Raw genomic sequence first — 20,972 nt, 5'->3', positions numbered from 1 at the left:
AAATCAGGGTAATTTTATTTTAAAAAGCTTATGGGGATTTGAAAATTTATCCTAACCAATTTGGCTGATTTTTTGTAAAAATTGTAGACCTAAATTAAAACAGTTTTAATTTTTTTTGAAATTTTATGAAATTTATATACTTTGTGGACGTTTAAAAGAACAAATCACAGCAGTATTTTTAAAATGGTATAAACTCTTTAAGTTCAAAAAAAAATGTATGTAACAATAGGTCGAAAATAAATTTGTATGAAGCGCTTTTGCTTTTTAAAATGCTTTGACCCTGCTTCTGCACCTAAAACTTTGGCAAGTTTTACGTATGTATTTCGTATATTTTTCACATCTTTATGAAAAGTTTACTTTAGAATTATGGTCTCAATGATTTTCAATATTGTTTGCTTTTTTTGGTTTTAAAATTGTTTACATGCTACCAGATATTCACATTTTATCTACATAAAAAAATTGTATATTTTTCAAATATACATTTTATTGTTTCATATTCTTCACAGTTTGCTATTTAAATCATTAGGTTTTTGTGAAATGTTTACTTTAAAATATTCTTTTATCATATGGACACTTGTATTTTTGCTTGTGAAATTTTCAATTGTATTATTTGGCGCAGGCAGTTTTATAAATGAAAAGTTTTAATATTTGTTTTGTTTTCCTTTCAATATATAATATAACTATTATATTATTAATATAACTTAAGATTGTTTTTTTCTGTATTGTGTTAACACTTGGTGTGGATTTAATCCAAATCGATCAATTGTTTGGATTTAGTTGGAAATTGTTAGAACTTGTATCAGAAATATTTTGGTATTGCTAAAATCACAATTGAACCGATTTAATTGGTGACATATGAGTAGTTATTTGAAAAAAATAGTTCACTCACTAGATAATACAACTCATTGCGCTGGCGTGCATTTGCATCCGTTCGTCGATGCTGCACGTAAGTCATCCACACGGACATATCAACGAAATATTGGCAGAACCGAACCGGATGGAAATTCTCAATTCTTAAAAATCACTTGCGCTTCCAGTGGAAATGGGCAAGAAACTAAGCGATTTTCCGACACAAACAGATGATGATTCTTATTCTTATTCTATTCGACTGAGACTGAGACTTCGCCATCGCCATCGCTATCGCCATCGCCAAAAGGATCGGATCGAGAGCAGCCAGTTCTCGAGGTAATTATACCCGTAATGGGCCGCGGATTTTTGCTGGCCAATGGACCAATGGAGAAGATAACGATGGCCAGTCTACTCGGAAAACGAGTAAACAAATGGTCTAAAAATCGGGGTTCGAACGTAAACACACGGCCGAAATGAAAATGCTGAGCATAAACGCGTACGTAACGCGGCGTAAAACTAAGAGAGCGAGCCGCCAAATGGACAACCAAAATAAAACAAAGACCACAGCAAATATTAAACTTATTAATAAGTGTAGTCCATATAGAATCCGCAATGGAGAGCATGGCGTTGGCTTGTTCTTTAAAATAAACAGGGGCTAAAATAATACAGCAAACAAAATGCCGAGGCGGCCAACAACTCGTGACTAACGAGCTGGCGATATATTTGATCGTCATCCAGGAGGATGAGCATTATGCACTCGGCAAAAATAGTTGGACAATGACGAACGTACTCAAAAACAAACTGATAAAAGTTTCAAATCATGGTGTAGAAATAGCAATAACTGCATTGATCCATTTTTATTAAACTAGAAAAAAACTTTGGAATTATAACCTTAAAATTTATTAAAATTAAACAACAATGAATGAACTTATTCCGCATCGAATTGTAATAAATATAATTATTTTCAATATAACATACCAATTTTATAAAGCACCTTTCATATTGAATGCTTGCTTTTTCACAACAACACAGAACTGGCATTTTTTTAAGTGTATAAAAAAGAGAAATAAGATTTCTAAAATCACCCAGAGGATCTCACTCTTACTCCCACTATTTCTCTTACTCTAATTCTGTCAAGCTCTTGGCACTTATGTATGTCTTAATGATCTTGCGATCTTGAAAACAAATGCATAAATATTAGGGTAGTTCAGTGTTAATTAGATAATTAAATACAACGAAATGATGTAGTACTAACTAAACTACAAAATATAACAAAATATACAAAAATATAACAAACTAAAATACAAAATATAAACTACAAAATATAACATTTAAATGAACAAACTGAATAAACCTTAGAGATCGGAAACGCAATATAAAATCATAAAAATAGGTGCTCATCATAATAAATTACGAAATTACGAACCCAGCCCGTAAATACGAATACTTTGCACAAACAAAAACAAAACTATAAATGAACAGTGTATTTACTGAGTACTAAGTACGAAACGAAAAATATGACGAAGGCTTTCCTTGAAAAACAGTATTCAAAAAGTATAACTAATAAAAAAACAAAAAACATTACGAAGACTAACCTCTGAAAACCAGTAATCAAAAGAAATGTAATTTAATAACCAATACACAATCAAAAACTATTTTAACAAAAGAAGTTAATAATTTTGTCCATTAAAAATGTTGATAAAAATGTTAAGCAAAAAAGTAAATTAACGATAACAAATCGAAAAGTAGGTAAGTATTTATAAAAAAGTAAGGTGTGATTCATTTTTAAAATACTTTCACAAAACGATAAGAAATAAATACTCAACTTGTATATCCAAACAACAAGTTTGGTGATTCAGTATAAATGAAAGAAATTTCGTTAATGATGATAACAATAAAAACAAGCAATGCGTTTTCATCTACCCTATAAAATATATAAACATACAAATTGTGTCTAATGTTTAAGTATATAACTTTTTTTAAAAAATGTCTATATTTTTTTTTACTGAATCTACAAATATATATACATTAATTGCAAGAAACTAGTAGCTCGTAAACACATTAGCAGATAATTCCCAAGAACTCTTATCTACAAGAACATTTTACAAGAATGTTTCACTCAACAATTAAATAAATTCCGATCAAGGCAAATTAAAACCACTTCAAGGTGGAAATCACACTAGAATGGTTATCAGCTCCATTAGTGGATCCAATTATTTACACTATTTTGTTATCTGAGCGCAGTTGCCTAATAAAGCCCAATAAAATGCACACCTTACCTTATCGCAATTGTTAAACACCCCATGCACAGTGCATTGTGAAAAAATAATTGCATGATAAAAAACAAAAAAATAAACACTTGGAAATTATAAGATAGATAACTATGGTAAGAAATTTAAATTTGGTTTGCACAGAAGAAAAACTAAAAAAAAAAAAAAACGGTTGGGAATTATAAGTTGGTAAGAGATAGGAATTTTTCAAAATAACAATATAGTTAAAAACAATTTGGTTTCCACAGAAGAAAAACCAACTTAAAATAAGTAAACAACGAGTAAGTCATTAAAATTACAATCTTAAACAAACAAATCGTTGGGAAAATTATAGAAGCATTAATCAATGGTTGTTCTGCGGAATTACAAATCCTATTTGTTTATGGACAGAAAGGAAACAGCAAATAAATTGGTGGGTGGGAAAAAGGATGGGGTCACTGGCAATTGCGTTTTCCACTACAAGAATTTCCAGGAAGATGGGTGAAAAATAAAATAAAAAGAAATCACAATAACAAGCTGTCTGAAAAGCTTTCGTTTTGTTTGGCCTAGGTCATCAATTTTGTGAAAGGGTCAAGTTCTCATTTTTTGTTGCTGTGTGCTCACCTGTTGAGGTGTCGTTCCAGTTGTTGTTGTTGTTGTAGGACTGCTGCCAGTTGACTTTCTGTTCTGCACATTATTCTCCTTATCGCCACTGGTCTTTTGCACCTGCTCATCCACTGTGTCACCTGGTTTATTGAGCTTTTGCATCTCGGTCTTCTCAAATAATTTCGCATCTTTGCCGCCGCTGCAAAAAAATGAGAGAAATCAAGAGCATAAATAATGGGTTATTCGGGGAAAAATAGTTGCTACATTTTAAAAATATAATGTATCCAAATATATGGCATAATCATAAATTATCAGGGGGTTTTTCATAAAAATAAAGGTATCATACAATTTAATTGCAAAGTACAGGTGCAGAGCAAATTTATTTTACCACATTTCAAATATTAAGTTTTATTTTTAAAATTAAAAAAAAAACCACAAATATTACACATACTATTAACTATTAAAACATAAAATTCAAATATTTGTTATGAAAACAGTCTCTTGATATTCGGATGTATTTATTTAAAATCTTAAGAAACATATGCTTTATCACCAATAAACAGAGCTTTTACGAAATATCTTTATTGTTTTGATTTCCAACAAATACACTGAGCCACTTATTTACTTAATGCACAGGTTGTTTTACTGCTTTCTTTCGGTATGCTCTAAGCATAATACAACCCACTAGTTCGGAAAGCTTTTTCTATCACGAAACCACTGTCATTGTTTTTCTTAATAATTTGATCATCATACCAGCAGGGAATCATCGCGTTGATTCGATACATTATTTATCTAGAATGACTCATTCCCGGGCGGACTTTGATTCCCGATTCACGCGATTCACGAATCTTATTTTTTTAACGCTCGAGTTCCAACTGCAAAAGCCGAAAGCCGGAAAAAAACTGACTAAGCGGGCGGACGGAATGGATGTGAATGCACAATCCCAAAAGCAACAGTTGGCACACAATTCAACGATTCAGATTCAGACACATAGATACTCCGGCAAACACACACACACTCGGACACACAATCAGCTGATAAGCTTATCAGCAACGGTACACAGCAAGAAAATAATTCTATTATATATTAAAACTAATTTAATATATAATTTAAGTTTTTGCTATTTAAACATTGCATTTATTTTCAGTCTGGTTTTCTGGTTGATTAAATATTTTTGGCCAAAACTAAATACAAATTATAAAAATTAGTTAACTAAAAAAAAACTGCAAGAATTGCAGAAAAAATTTAGAATTTTAAATTTTAAGCTTTAATACTGAAGTAAAATAATTTTCTGGTTATTTTAATGTTTATCATAACAAGTTGATTAAATTTTTAAAGAATATAGATTTATACTATTAATAAAAAAATATATATTTTAAATTTTTAATGTTTTCGTTAATACTGAACTAAAAGTAATGCTGAATCGATTTAAAAAACGTTTTTCTATTTATTTCTGTGTAAATAAAAAGTGCAGCGCAAATAAACTGAGAAAGCTAAAGGAAATAGATAAAAAAAGGGAAAAGTAAATAACACAGAAGAAAAGCTACTCAGGTGACGTCGTCGTTCGATCAGCAAATGTGCACTAAAATAAAACTCCAATCGGTGGAAGTTTATTATGCTTATTTGGCCAGCCAAATGTCGTCGCTCTATTGATTTTGGTGTGTGTTTTGTTTGGGTTTTCAATTCAAATTTCAAAGTGAGTTGACAACCGGTTTTCCAAGCGGGTGGAGTGGTGGGCACACATTGTTTAGCTATTAGCCACAAAGTTTGATTAATTATAGAGGCGCGAGTTCAATGAGCAAACCAAAAGGCATTTTAGCCCTACACTGGACAACAAAAATTGTCAAACAATTCATATATTTGCGAAAGAAAGTTTAATAAAGTTAAACTGTTTTTGTTAAAGACCAGATAATTTTTAGATTTTTATATAAATAGATTTTTGATATAAATTGACTAGGGTTTAGTTCTGAAGAGAATAAGCCACATTAATAAAAATGCATGCGCTTTCTAAAGATCCTCAAAAAGAATCAATATCAAGTATATTTATATAAATTTTTTTTTGTTATGCATTTTAATCTGCTGTGATTTTTAACTACAGTCATTCTAATAAATTAAAATCAATCAAAGACTAATTCATACACGACACTTGTGCTATAAATCAATAAATTATTATTAATAATTCAACAATTAATTTCCTTCCTGATAAGATATTTATACTACAAAAAATGTGTATAGATAGGAAGATTGGCAAATATTAATTAAGTTAAGCTCATAACAAGGCAACTATCAATCGAAATGGGTAGTCAAATACTCAAACTGTATTTTAGCAGAAAAAAAAATTAATATTAATAGTAATCTGATTACTTAAAATTGGCAATTAAATATATTGTTTTAAGTGGAAAGTCATAAAAAATCTGATAACTAGTAAATTGACAATTAAATATGTGAAATGACATATAAATTTAAATTGGTGCGAATGGCATGCGTTGGAGTGTAAACTGCACTCGAAGTGCATCTTTGTCGTCGCTGTTCGGGTAATTAGCTCGTCGTGGGGCACACTTTCAATTAACTGAGGAATGGATGGGTTCGGAATGGGGGTCAACTCACTTGGCATCCGATTCCAACAGCTGCTGTTGCTGCTCCATCGATTGCTGGGTGGAGAGCAAGTACTGGGTGCGGGCCTCGTCGTGGCTCTTCTTTTTCAGATCGTACATCTTCTGGCGCTCGTGCTCAATGACCTGATGACCTGTTAAGCGGAAATAAATTGAAAAATATTAAAACATTAAACTTAATGCCAGAAACTTTACTTTTTAAACTAGTTAAAAATTACTGAGTTTTTAATTGTTTTCTTATAGGTACTTCTTTAATATATTTTCTCTTTAAATAATTTATTTGCTATACCATTTACTATCACATTAATATTAATATTAATAATAATTAATAATAATATTAATAAAAAGAAAAATGTTCGAAGTAACATTGGTTTCTAAAGATTTTTTCAATGGTTTGCATTTTTAGTTGTTTTAGAAATGCGTCTCTTTAATATAATTTCTCTTTAAGTTATATATTTGTTATTCCATTTTTATCACATTTGCATTTAAAAGAAAATTGTTAGAAATCACTTAGTTTTCAAGGTTTACATTTGGTACAGAGTTTTAATATTAAAAAAAATACGGTTTGTATAAAATTCGAATTTAATATATATATACTACGCAATTTTATTATCACATTTATATTTAAATAGTAATAGCAAGTAAAATAATGCAAACAAAAAATAAAGTTTGTATATCATTCTAATTTAATACATTTAATATTAAATAATAAGAAATCTGTCAATTGGTCATCTGGTCCAAAAGTATTAATTTATCAAATTCAACATAAAATTTCTGACCCTTAAAACAAAAGATTTCTTTTATTTTTTAAGGCCAGCACTTTTGGTAATTAATTTAATCAATGAACCGGATTGTCAATCAAGTTGCCAAAAAGTAAACAATTCGGTTTTAGGAACCACAAGAGAGAAAACAAGATTGTTCAGTATTATTAAAAAAAAAACAATTTGTGGCCTTGTAAAAAATGGAAAAATGGAATTGTAATAAATATATATAAATCGTACCCTGCTGGGCGAGCAGAAGCTTGCGATTCCGCTCGATCTCCTTGATGCTGTCGAAGATCTTGGTGCTGGCGCCCTGGCTGGTGGAGATGGGCGCATCATTGGCCACCTTGCAGCTGCGATCGATGTCGTCCTGCGAGGGCACCCGCCGCTCCAGCGGATTCACCTCAAAGCGATCGCCCTGCAGCGATAGATTGAAGCTGATCTGCTCGCAGCTGCCGCCGCCCAGATCCTCGAACAGCTGGAGCGGCAGACGCTTTGGCGTACTGGTGTTGGCCTCGATCTTATGGTTATAGAACATGTTCTCGTTCACGCTCTTGGACATCAAATCCTCCTGTTGGTTGCGTCGCTTCGGACAGAGCAGTTCGGCGGAGCCAAAGAGCGATTGGGACATCAGGCCATTGACCAGATTGCTGCCACTGGAGTCCAATGGCGAACTGTGCGAACTGGGCGACTTGGGTGACTTGGGTGACTTGGGCGACGTGGGCGACGTGGGCTCCTCGGGCTCATCCGATCCGATTTGAATGCGCAGAGCGGCCAATTCGGCCTCCAAGGCCAGACGCTGCTCCTGCCGCTTGAACTCCTCGTGACTGGCATGATGCTCGGACTCCTCCTCGAAGTACTGGAACTCCAGGTCCTCGAAAGTCTTCCTATCGCTCTCCAAAGACTCGCACACCAGCTGCAGCTCCTCCTTCAGACAGGCATTGTTTGGTTTCTGCTTCAACATGGCTCGCAGTCTGAAAACAATTGAAATTATTATTATTTTTGTTTTATTTTGCAAGAATATAAGCTCACTTCTTGAGCTGATCCTGCTTCATTTCAATGGACTGCTTCAGTTTGGCCTGCTGATTCTCCTCCATGACGCGAGTGGCATTCCTTTGGGCCTCCAAGCGACGAACTCGATTCTGCAGCGCCTGCAGTTGCAATCGCGGTGAGGCACTGGCGGCCAAGGGCTGCTCACCCAGTTCCAGCTATACAAGAATATACCACTTTTGTTAATAGATTCTTGAAGGCTTACTTACTTCAAATTCGTGATGCTTTTTAAGATAATATATTGATCGTGTTCGTTTTACTAACAGACTGATAAGCCCAAAAATATTATTGTTTCTCTTTTTGTGATGCTGGATGAAAACGATTTTGGATTGTTTCAGCATATACCCTGCCTTTTGAGCATCCCTATCCTAAAATATAACTAATATCCCCTTAAAGCGAAGATGTTTCTTTGTGGAGCTCTAGGAACTCACCTCCAGTCCCTCAATTACCGCTGAGGGTGGCAGTTCGGCCAGTTCCCGCTTGAGCTGCTTGCGCCGCTGGATGAGATCCCGTCGCTGGCGCTGCTCCAGATGGATGCTCCTCGGGGCCGGAGCTGGTTTGCGGCTCAATTTGGGGGACTGCGTCTGCGACTCCACCGACTGCAGATTCAAGGTGAGATTGTTGATGTTCTTGTTGGATCGCTTGGCGGGCACTAGGCGATCCAATTGCTGCTGCTTCCGCTCGAAGGATTTGAAGAGCTGTTCGTAGTCGCGCTGTTGATTTGGAGCCGGTGGCTTGGGTGCCAACGGTGGCTTCACCAGGCTGGGAATGGGAATGGGTATGGGCATGGATGCGGCCTGGACTGCCGGTGGCGGACTAATGGCCAAGGCAAAGGCATTGCCAAAGGACACATCCTTTTTGGGCGACATGCAGTTGGTGCGTATCTTGGTCCTGGGACTTTGCGGCACATATTTGCCGCCTGTAGTGGCCGCATTGTTTTGGTTAAGATTCTCATGGCTGGCTCGCACTGCTGCCGTTGGAGGCACTCCACTGGATGATCCTCCTAGTCCACCTCCTCCTCCCGGCACATGGATTTGCCCATTGATCTCCACGCGATTGGGTCCCAGCAAGCGCACATTCTCATAGCCCGATGAGCTGCTCAAAAGCGAAATATTGGCCGAGTTACCTGCTCCTCCTCCTCCGCCTCCTGTCTGCTGTGGAAATGGTGACTTGTTCTTGTCCCGCGGCAACGAACCATTGGTCTTAATGCGGTTCTGGACAATGGGCGAGGAGGTGATGCTGGAGGTGCTCGATGTGTTGTGGTTGGGCGCCATGGTATTGTTCCTATCCGCATACTCCGTGCAGATCTTTAGCATGTCCTCCAGTTCAGCCCCTCCTCCTCCTCCTCCATTAGAAATTAAACCATTGTTGATATCGCTATTTACACCATTCATGGAGTAGATCTGCAGGCCACCTGCTTTGGGATAACGATCGTAACGATCATTGTTGACTTTGGTCAGCAGATCCGGTGGAGCCTGCTGCTGTTGCTGCTGATGATGATGGTGATGGTGTTCCTTGTAGATAGCCGCATTGCTGGGCACATTCCAGTAGCCACTGTTGCTGCCCACTCCCTTGGCAAACTGATTGTTCAGCTGCTTCTCATGGCGGTGATTCTCGGCCAGATTGCGGGCAAAACTGGCATACTTCTGGCCCAACACATCCTTGGCCGGCATATTAACGGTGACCAGATCGGAGGAGAACACCTTGGGACACTCCAGTTCGTAGGTGGCGGAGGTTTGTTGATTGTTTATCGGGTTGATAATGCTCTCGTAGAAGGACTCCAGCTCCAGGGATTGACTCAGTTCGTGGGCCTGCCGCGCCGATTGCGTGAAATCGATTTGCGGCATCGAGATCCTCTCGTTGGAGCCCATCGCCGATCGCATCATCTGCGCCTCGTCCGGATTGTTGAACCTCAGGTAGTTCGAGTTGCCAATGGTGATCATCGCCCCCTGGCTGAGCTTAGTCTCCTCCACAATCGGAGCCCCGTCGATCAGCAGGCGGCAGTCCTGTTCCGGCACCAAAGTCACCTCGTTGGCGTCGCTCCTGCAAAAGGTATAGTTTCATTAATATTTTGTCACCATTTTAAATGTACTTAAAAAGGAAAATTAAATTTCACAAATCACTCATTTCTTATATTATATGACTTTATTTATTTATTTTTTGTTAAGTGATTGAGGGAGACTTCATTTTATTTCCACGTTCTGAGCTTTTCATTTATTCGGATAAAAGTGGCAAAGTTTTTGAAAGTTTCTTTTTTATTAAATCACAATTTTATATGTACTTAATAATAAATAAAATCCTTTAACAGATTATTCAGAGTTATTAATGTTATTACTTTATTTATTTATACAGCGTTACATCTTTTAATTAATTAAGGAACGCCTTGAACAGATAATAATTTTGATTTTATTTTTCAACCAAACCAATCATATTTTAGTCAAATGATTAAACTTGAATGAATTTTAGTTAAATGCTCTGGAGCTTTTAATTTATATATGTATATACATTTTGTGGGTTTTTTTTTATTTTTAAAAAAATAGTAGTCACGTGGTTTAGGCTTCACACCTTCAAGTAAATGAGAAACATTCTGTAACTTTCAAATTTAACTGCATTGAAATATATGTACATATGTAATTTTAAGCTAGTTAATTTCAATAGGTTAAATAAAACTTAAGTTAAGGGCTAAAATACCTGTAGATTGTGCAGTGCAACGGACGAACTCCGCTTCCATTCAACGAAATGCTGCAACTGGATGCCGATCCAATCGTAGTGTCACCTAATAATATAGTATAATATATAAAATATAGTCAATATAACTTTCTTAAAACTCGTATTCAAAACTAAAAGTTTCACGTTTGAAGTGTTTTTTGGTAATGTGAGGCTGGAATATTTCAACAGTCATTTCAACAGTATATTTCTTATCTCATTTCACATCTCTCTCACTCTCTGATTTTTTTTTTTTTTGGGAATATACAGCATATTCTTGACATATCTCTGTTTTGGTACAGTGGTATGTTTAACTACCATTGAAAATCAGACTAGGAAATATTTATTCTCTCTTTCAATGTGAATATTCCCGCTTTTTAATTTAGTTGAAACCATTAAAAACAAATAAAACCATACAAAAGTACATTTAATAATAGCTTTCCATAAGCTTGTCTCTGTTTAAAATAATTGTTCATTATGGTATCTGCGATTTTTCAAGATTTTTTAATATTGAAATGTATGTTTATTCGAAATATAATATTTAGATTGAGTTTATAATCGTTATAAGATTGATATGTTTAAATGCCCCATGCACATTTTTTAAATATTTAAGCTAATAAGCATATGTAGTAAAAAAAAATGACATAAAACACACAAAATAATAATAATTAATGTTTTAATGTATTCACCTATTAACTGCTTATGATTAAGCCTTTAAATTTAAAGCCTTCTATTATGTATATTTTTCCTAACAAGTATTGAACATAATTTGATTATCAAAGTTTTTTCGAATCTTTTCAGCACTTTTAAGCCCATTGTAAACTTAACAAAAAATCAGCTTATCGCGGTTTGCTCACCATATTTGTTGTCTTTTGTGCGTTGCTTTCGCAAGACTTTTTTTTGTTGTGTGTGCGCTTTGCTACTTATTGTTGTTATTGCTTTTTTTCGGTACTTTGCTTATCGCTTTACAAGTGACCTTGCCAGGGCAAAAAGAGAGAGGGCGAGACAAGAATAGAGAGAGAGAGAGAGAGCAAATGAGAGAAATAGATAAAAACGCGCACGCGTGGCCGCAGCAACAAACAAAGCAGAAATGACATGCACGAGTGCGAGGGAGACGGACGCAACAGTGCGTGACCAGTGGAACAGTTGAATTAATTTAAACATTTCTGTCAATTTTCTTAAATTAAGTACAAACATATGAATGTATATTTTCAAAATATTTATTTTTATATTAAAAATATAAAAAAAAAAACTAACATATTTTCAAACACTTCAAATACTTTAAAAAACTTTTTTTGAGGACCTTTCCAACTCACCTATGTGTATGTAGTGCAGGGTGACGGCGGTGCTCAGTCGTCCGCCGCCCAGAGAAACGAGATGCGGATCCGAGGCGGCGACTCTCAGCGACGGATCCTTTTTCGTCAAGGACATCTGCAACCAGGGAAAAAGAGCGGGAAGGCGGGCATTAAAAGGACGCTCGAAAGAATGGCTGGAATGTCTAGTGTCATTTGGGAGTTGCATGGGCAGCTGGCCGGTAATTATTATTGGTTTTTCTCTGTTCGTTCCCTTTTTTTGTATTTGGCACACTGTTAAGGGATTTCAGGGGTTCCCTAATTATAAGTGAGCGTATGTGTGTGCACGCATGTGCTCCTGAAAGGGAGGAAATTCCACAACTGTGCTGAATTTTTGGTGGTTTAAACGTAAGTACACAGAAAATAAATCACAAGGCATCCTTTTTATTATAAGCAATAAAATATTTTTTAAAGAAAGAATTTTTATATTAAATATACTTTTTATGTAAATTTATACTTGAGATCCCATTTTAGTGCCTGAATTTCTGGAGAATAAATATCTGGACATTCTTTTTTTATAAGGAATTAAATATTACTTTAATTTAAGTTTTCATATTGAATTAAATTTTTGAGTAAATTCATAGATAAAAAATATAAAAATTCCCCCCAAAAAAATTGATAAGCTATTTCTTTTTTTTATACCCATGATTTTACGATCTTCATGCTTTTTTTTACCGCTTGACTTCCGAATGATGTCATATGCAGCGAGTGCCGACGCTGACCACTGACCCCCTATTAGTCCCCCTTTCCATCCGATTTCTGACTCAAACTCACGCACTTGTAACTGATAAAGTTGCACTCGCAACAGTAAAAAAAAATATGTATATAAAAAATGGAAAAGTAACAATAACAACAACAACAACATCAATCAAAAAGCGACAAGAAATGGTGGAAAATGATTTATGTGCAGTAATATGAATGAATGTGTGAATGCTGATGTGTGTATGTGTGTGTTTGCTTTAGAGATTGAAAACTTTATCAGGCAAACAACGTGCGCTACCATTTTCCAGTTATCCAATGTGGACACATTATGTGGAACAGTCACTTTACGGCCGCCACACACATCGGTCCGAACAGCTACAGTGATACCAAAGTTATGGAATTATCAATGACATGATCACAATGACCATAAAATCATATTTTATCAGGGGCGCACGCAAAAGGAGTTTCACTTTGCCGTTGAAACTTTAGGTTGCATCTATTATGTTGGAAACACTTGATAATTTTTCTATAGCTGTACGCATAAATATGTATATTTAAACAAGTTTATCTATGTATATAAAAGCAGAAAAAAAAGTTTTTATTCAATTAATTCAGTTAATATATTAGAGCTTTACAAAAAAAAAAAAAAAACTAGTTAAAAGATGAAAAATTTCTACGTCTGATATTATACTGATACTATTTTTATACCCTTGCAGAGGGTATTATAATTTCAGTCAGAAGTTTGCAACGCAGTGAAGGAGACATCTCCGACCCTATAAAGTATATATATTCTTGATCAGCATCACTAGGCGAGTCGATCTAGCCATGTCCGTCTGTCCGTCCGTCTGTCCGTCTGTCCGTCCGTCTGTCCGTCTGTCCGTCTGTCCGTCTGTCCGTCCGTTTATATGCAAACTAGTCTCTCAGTTTTAAAGCTATCTGCATGAAACTTTCCCAAAAGTTGTCTTTCTATTGCAGGTAGTATATAAGTCAGAACGAGCCGGATCGGACGACTATAGCATATAGCTCCCATAGGAACAATCGGAAAAATAAATGAAAAAAAATTATAACTTTGCTGTTTTTTAATTTTTTGTTTAGTTCTTCGACATTTAGTAATGGTTAAATATTTCCGATTTACGGTTTAAATTTCATCAAAATCGGACGACTATAGCATATAGCTCCCATAGGAACAATCGGTAAAATAAAAAAAAAAAATTTTAACTCTGCTGTTTTTCAATTTTTTGTTTAGTTCTTCGACATTTAGTAATGGTTAAATATTTCCGATTTACGGTTTAAATTTCATCAAAGTCGGACGACTATATCATATAGCTCTCATAGGAACAATCGGAAAAATAAATGAAAAAAATTATAACTTTTCTGTTTTTTAATTTTTTGTTTAGTTCTTCGACATATAGCAATGGTTAAATATTTCAGAATTATGGTTTAAATTTTATCAAAATCGGACGTCTATATCATATAGCTCCCTTAGAAATAATAAAAATATATAAAATAACTATCAAATAATTGAGCTGCTAATCATCATAGCTTCAATGTTTTTAAACATATACGAAAGTAAATCATAATTTTAATGTTTTCAAAAATGTTTAATTCTTGCAATAGCTGCAAGGGTATATGAACTTCGGCTTGCCGAAGTTTGCTTTCTTTCTTGTTTTTGATCATTTAGCTTTATTTTAAAGTCTATTAAAATAAGTATGGTTAAAATATAAATTTTCTTTTGTTTTTAAATTACTATACAAATTATTTATAAAATTCAAACTAAAAGCAGAAATCTTTCTAATTGTTTAAATGGTGTGAAATGCATGTGAAATAATCCCCTGATTATTTATTAGACTAGGTCTTAACCCTCGAAAATCCCTGTTTGGTAGGCCACTGGATTATAATGATGATCATGATGCCGCCGCCACTTAATCGCAGTCGCCGTTTTGCCGTCGACCACTTTTGGTGTTTATGACCCAATTCGGACTGTTTCGGCTTGGTTTGTTTCCCTCCAGATTTTGGGGGCGGGGAATTGGGAGGAGAAGTGCTGGCCGGGAGATGGTGGGGCCCACATTTCGTAAAATATTCGAAGGTGGATCACCGGGCGGAAAGTTTGGAGAAGGGGGAACCCCTTAAACGCAACCATTTCCGCGCCCCAAAAATAAAAGTGAAAACTTTTAGTGCCTCAATGCGCTGCGACTTCCATATATCTTTCACTATTTCTTTCCCCTCCTACACAAGCTTTTTACCTGTTGTTTCTCAATTTTTTCTGCGAGTGCATGTGTGTGTGTTATCAAAGGTCGCATTTTTCATTTGTTTGTTTATGGTTGATTGATTGGGCTCATAACGTATTCGCCGTCAATGATTCAAGCCAACATATTCAATATATCCCATATCACTTGGCTATAAATATAGGTAAGAGAATTCGATTTCCCGCCCTAGTTATCAATAAAAACTTAAGAGCTTTTGATCGTATTCTGTGTTCCAACAATTGGATTGTATTAAATATGGAATTTACGACCTTTTTTCTAGAAAAAAAGGTAATGCTTATAATAAATCGCTGCACTAAAAATTACTGTATTACTAAAACGCTGCAAAGTTCTTTTATAAAACAAAAAGTTTCTATAATAAAGTGTCAAATTAAGAGGCTTACAAATTTCGGGACTCTTGAGGTAATATGTTATGTTTGTTTTTCAATTAAGAAAATAAATATTAGCTAACAATAAATCATTTCCACAATCTCCTAACAGTTATTGGCATTTCTTGTGCCATTTTTTCTTTATACATTTTCCAGTTTGCATGTCATCTTTAAAATTCAATTTCTTAACCCATGAGCGCTACTTTCGCTTTCCGTCTAGACGCTTCTTTGGTTTTTCTGCACTTTTTTTGTTCGTTTTTTGGTAGTGCCCCATCATCATCAGCATCATAATAATCACAATGATGAGCGACTTCTTCGGGGGCTGTATCATGCACCATCAACCATCAACCGATCATTACAACAAAACATTACGAAATGCATTTGGCTTTTGCTTTTGTTTTATTTTTTTTATTTTATTTTCTTTTCTTTTCTTGGCGCTTCCCTCAAATTCTGTGGCACGTCATCTTGTGTGACTTGTGGGCGCAAAGAAAATAGCGTCAGAAAAGCTAGAGGAAAATCAACAAGATGTGTAATAAATTACGCCGAAGAAAGGCAAGACAACAAAGGCGAAATTAAAGTGAATCAAAATGGTCTGGAATAGTTGCTACTGTTTGGTTTGGTTCGGTTTGAAAACAAAAACCAATCCAAAACCAAAACCAGTGAGTCAGAAGAAGCGCCTCCGCCAAGATGCGTTCCACAATTGCCTCCTTTACTCCGAATTGTGTGTTATTGTAAGCTTTTTATGACCGCCAACAACAAAGGTATTTCAATTTGATTGAGATAAGATAAAGGCAAACGGAAAATCATCGAACGAGTCGGCAGAGATATGCCGTGAAGCCAGCATTATGTAAAAGCTCTGGGCCGATAACAAACATACTTTTTTATACAACGCGGGTAATGTCAACAACCTGGAGAACCTTAAAAATATTTTTATAAATACATTTAAAAGAAAAAATTGTCATAGAAACTAAACTATTGTTACATGAATATCAATCTATTGGATATGCGCTCAATGAGATGAGTATTTAATTTATACCAAGAAAGTATCGAAATAAAACTTATGAGGTTTAAAAATAAGACTTTAATTTTAGAATCTTTCGTATAGAAATTAAACTAAAAAGTATAGGGGTTAAATTGATTTGTTTAATTTTAAGACACGCTTATTAAAATTAAACTTTTGGATCTTGTTTTGTTATATTTAAAAAAGTTTTACAACTAAATGTATTTATGTATGTATGCACCAGTTAAATTCTGTTCAATTGTTTAATTTATTATTTGGCAGTCAAACAATGGTTTTAATGAACTATATAATTTTAATGAACCCATTATTTTCACCCCTGCTGTGCCTAGAAACCCAAAATCATTTGGTGACACGTGTGTCGAGGGTATGGAACTCTAAAATATGGTTCGAGGCTATATAGATGAGGCATCTTACTCACAAGACAAATAATCAAACAAAAGAGTGTCAATGCAATTAACAGTTTCCTTTTTCCCCTTATTTTTGCCCAGTTGATCCCCTCATTAACCCCTAAACGCAACAACACCCTTCTCCCTTTAAATATAAGCCCCTTACCTTTGCTCGAAGTCCCCCACAAATGGTTCGACTTTAGCCTGATGAGCTCCCTCCGATCATGAATACATTTTTGCCATTTTTAGTTGACTTTATTTATAGAGAGCAAACACAGCTGGTAAATATATGCCTCCCTTTTTTCTCCACGACCCTTACACAGGAACAAATTTAAGGTCAGTTTGGTTTGCTTATTATAAAGAAAATTGGTTAGTTAAATTCTGTATAAATAATATTATTTTTGTTTCTATTTCAAATATATAAATTTCTGTATTAGATTGAATATGCTTTTCAATCAGTTTTTAAATAATTTACTGCTGTTTACTGTATTAAAATGTTTGTAAGCACTTTTAAATTTGTGTCTTAATTTTAAAAAGTGTTAAGTTGGTAATTTAAATCTATTGTGTCTAAAATTTGAGAGTGTAAAAAATGTATGCAAGGTGCATTAGCAGGCCAACTGTCAATATAAATTCGATTTGGCAAAAAACTCGGTTTGTTTGTTTGCTTATTTTTGGGCTGCTGTCAGTTTTGGCTCCATTTCAGTGCCAAAAATCCAACGCATTCCGCAGACAAGTTTTCTTTCTTTATTTATTTTTTTTGCCGGGCTGGTGGGCGTGACCCGAGGGCGTTTGCTAATGGCATTTTGCTGTTTCAAAGCCAAACAAATGCCAAATGTAAGCCAGGCCGATGTGGTATTCAGCTTGAGACGTGACCTGAACAAGGGAATTAAAACCCTTGGATATTGGATATAACATATGAGAACGAACTTCCGGTAACCGAAACTCCACTTAATAGTACAACTTGTGATGCCAGTGCACGTTCAAGGAAAAATCCCAAACGTGTCATAAAATAGTCACAAATAATAATAATACATTATTATTTAACCATGACATGAAAGCTTAGTATTTTAATTTAATCTGATTCAGTTTAAAAACATTATACAACAAATGTGAATCACAGTAACAATAATTGTATTATCGTCTATCTAAATAAATTCCCTGAAACCCTATGTGTACTCCATGTGTAATCCACTAGCGTACACCGCACCTTATCTTTGGGTTAAGCATATTGAGAACACGAACCATAAATAAATGCTCATGTTTACCCATTTGAGTACCTTAAATATCTCGAGACCTTCGGGGACATCGAATAATATCAAAAGTCAAATGTGGAACACGGTTTCTATACTAACAAGCAAACAAGAGACATGTTGCATATGGCTGACACAATTGCGAGCTCATTTCGTGGCTATAAAAATACAAACATAATTTTGTATGCAAACCGAAATAAACCAATTTTTTGCAAATTGTGAATTAAAATCATTCGCAAATCGTAGCCAAAGCAAACGGAAAACAGACCCAAATAAAAACCATCATTAATACGTTTTTTAAAAAAGACAGACGATTACGGTGAAGCTTCTATAATTTAATAAAAAGCAATCATTTTATTAAGATTATACAAACAATTTAAATTTGTTTTAATGAAGTCAATGTAAGAATAAATATTTGGCTTTTTAAAATATAAAATGTATTATTGGTGATATTTAAGTAGGTTTTCCTAAAACAAAAAAAAAAATGCATTTGTATACAAACCAATAAAATGTAAAGTCTTTTATTAAAAAGTGGGGCTGCAAATATTATATATATATTTTTTAAACCTTTTGAACATTTTTGTTCTTTTGATGAATAAAGTTTACCTGAGTTTTAAATTTAAGACCATATCGCTAGCTATTTTATTTGCGAAGGTCAGTCGACACAGTTACGTGCGTAAAATAAAGTATAAATAAATTACAGAGACAGCAGGGCGTGGTGAAAAGGGGGACGCACGCCCATGCCTTGTGCATAACAAAATGCAACCCACTTTTGCCACCACGCCCCCATCAATGCCCCCTTTGGCCACACACCCCGCCTAATAATGTGTGAAAATTATCGCAGCGTTTATTTTACCTGTCGCAAAGTTGTTGATTGTCAAAGGGTTTTCACCGTATTCCCCCCCGTTTGTTCTTTTGCTGTGACATAGTTTAAAGTCCATTAACATGTTCAAAACTCCACCCACGCAAATAGAAGGGTAACTGTGAATTGTGGGCGCCACTTGGAACTGTCAAAAGGCCAACTAACAAACAAAAACTCACAGAGATGACAGCAAACAAAGCCTGTTCATGTAAATCACACAGAAAATGATAAATGATTTTTCCTTATTTTTAAATTCAGAAGGGAATTGAAAATTAAATGTTATTTAATAATAATACATACTTCCCCTTTTTCTAAAAGAATTTTTTTTTTGTATTTAACAAATAAAAATTCAGGAATAAAAAAAAAATTTTATAAATAATAAATAAAAAATTGAATAGCCTGGGCCTATGAATTTAGTTTATATATATAAATATGATATATACATATGTATATTGAATATATTTATTAAATGTACATTTTTAGAAAATGTAGTTAAAAAGTTGAATCAATAGAAAAATATTTTACCACTTAAGTAAATTAATTAAAACTTAATAATTTTAAGATCTCAATGGAAAACAATATTTTTACAAATATAACAATTACATTTTTCAAAGTCAAATAATGGTACAAAAATTAACCAATAAGCGTGATTTTCAGCCCATCTCTGATCTTCGATTCCATTTACGATGGGGTTATGTGGGGCCTTTTCTGTGTGTCAAGTGGCTTGTTAATTATGCTCATGACTTCAAGAGAATTACCCAAAAATGGGGAGAAAAGGAAACTACACTCGAGCGCCTTTTGGGGAAACTAAAAAGAAAAAATCTAATTAACACACAATTTCAGGCAATTCTCAGCCGCTTGACTCGCCGATGCGGTGCTCATCTCCAACCAATTGAGTTCAATTGAAGTAACTACCAACAATGGGACACCATTTATGAATCATTTGTGGAAAATATTACAAAAATCAACGGGGAAATTGCAGAAAGAGTGCAATGTAAATGCAAACAAATGCGTGATGTCATCACAGAGGCATCAGAAAAGCAACAACATCAAAGCAATTGCATTTAACACGACAACAACGAAGACAAAGCGTATACCGCAATCAGCGGGCCAAGTTGCTGTCGTACACGGTGAAAAATAACTTGTAATCAAAACAAAAAGCCAAATATTATATTATTATTAAATGTTCTAAAATATGAAAATATATACAAATACAGATGTATGTATTTCATTACAAAAAAGTATTAACATTATTGATTTAAATATGAAAATAAATTTTTTTTACCTAAAATCTTGGATTTTATTTAAATTCAATTTACAAATTATTTTTGTAAATTTTGTTTAATGTATGCTAATTAATAGCCCATTGCGTAAATTTTATTTATTGGATGAAAGGAGAAATTTAAAATGGGATCTTTGAAAAAAAAAAACGGGATCGTGATTTTTGAGAAACACATTTACAATAAGAAATGCAAGACATACCTCATATATACAATATTTTTTCCGTGTGTAGCGGCTAATGTTGTTATTTTTACGGTTTTTTGTTTTTGTGAGTATGTGGCTGTGTGGGGGTAAAGTAATTCAAAGTAAAGTGAGGCAAAGTGAAACAACAAAACTTGATTTGACTGGATGACTTCATTAACGGAACACGCAGCAAACAAAGCGAATTTACATCCACAAGTTCATCGAAAAAACTACAAGCTAAAATGAAAAAACGGAACCATTACGCAAGCCCATAATTATTATTAATAATATAGTCAATGCATTTTGTTTTAAGCCTTAAATCTAATAAGTATTTTGTTGTATAAAAAGAACTTTAAACTTTCTTTCAATCGCAGAAAGGAATTTTATATTAGATATTCAAGGGTCAGAAATAGTTATTCAATAAAAAATTATTTATTACTGAGAATATGAACCAATAGGTGGATTCTTAT

The 20,972-nt window shown here is 34.3% G+C and overlaps 1 protein-coding gene across 3 annotated transcripts in view; it reads right to left on the bottom strand.

Annotated features, from left to right (window-relative positions):
• LOC108137287 (pleckstrin homology-like domain family B member 3) overlaps positions 1–20,972 on the bottom strand; it is a 30,366-nt gene that overhangs the window by 2,707 nt on the left and 6,687 nt on the right. The window contains exons 2-8 of one of the 3 annotated variants that reach the window (XM_017258902.2): positions 12,150–12,264; positions 10,819–10,903; positions 8,559–10,170; positions 8,110–8,285; positions 7,318–8,051; positions 6,312–6,450; positions 3,723–3,903 (exon numbers count right to left, since the gene is read on the bottom strand). In XM_017258902.2, the coding sequence (XP_017114391.1) occupies positions 3,723–3,903; positions 6,312–6,450; positions 7,318–8,051; positions 8,110–8,285; positions 8,559–10,170; positions 10,819–10,903; positions 12,150–12,264 (3,042 nt within the window). Of the gene's footprint in view, positions 1–889; positions 1,116–3,722; positions 3,904–4,457; positions 4,634–6,311; positions 6,451–7,317; positions 8,052–8,109; positions 8,286–8,558; positions 10,171–10,818; positions 10,904–12,149; positions 12,265–20,972 lie in introns of those variants that run through there. The other 2 variants (XM_017258903.2, XM_017258904.2) reach the window with 2 other exon arrangements.

The sequence above is a fragment of the Drosophila elegans genome, unplaced genomic scaffold (genome assembly GCF_018152505.1).
Source record: "Drosophila elegans isolate 14027-0461.03 unplaced genomic scaffold, ASM1815250v1 contig_149, whole genome shotgun sequence".
Classification (NCBI taxonomy): domain Eukaryota; kingdom Metazoa; phylum Arthropoda; class Insecta; order Diptera; family Drosophilidae; genus Drosophila; species Drosophila elegans.
This window is presented reverse-complemented; position numbering and strand designations above follow the sequence as displayed.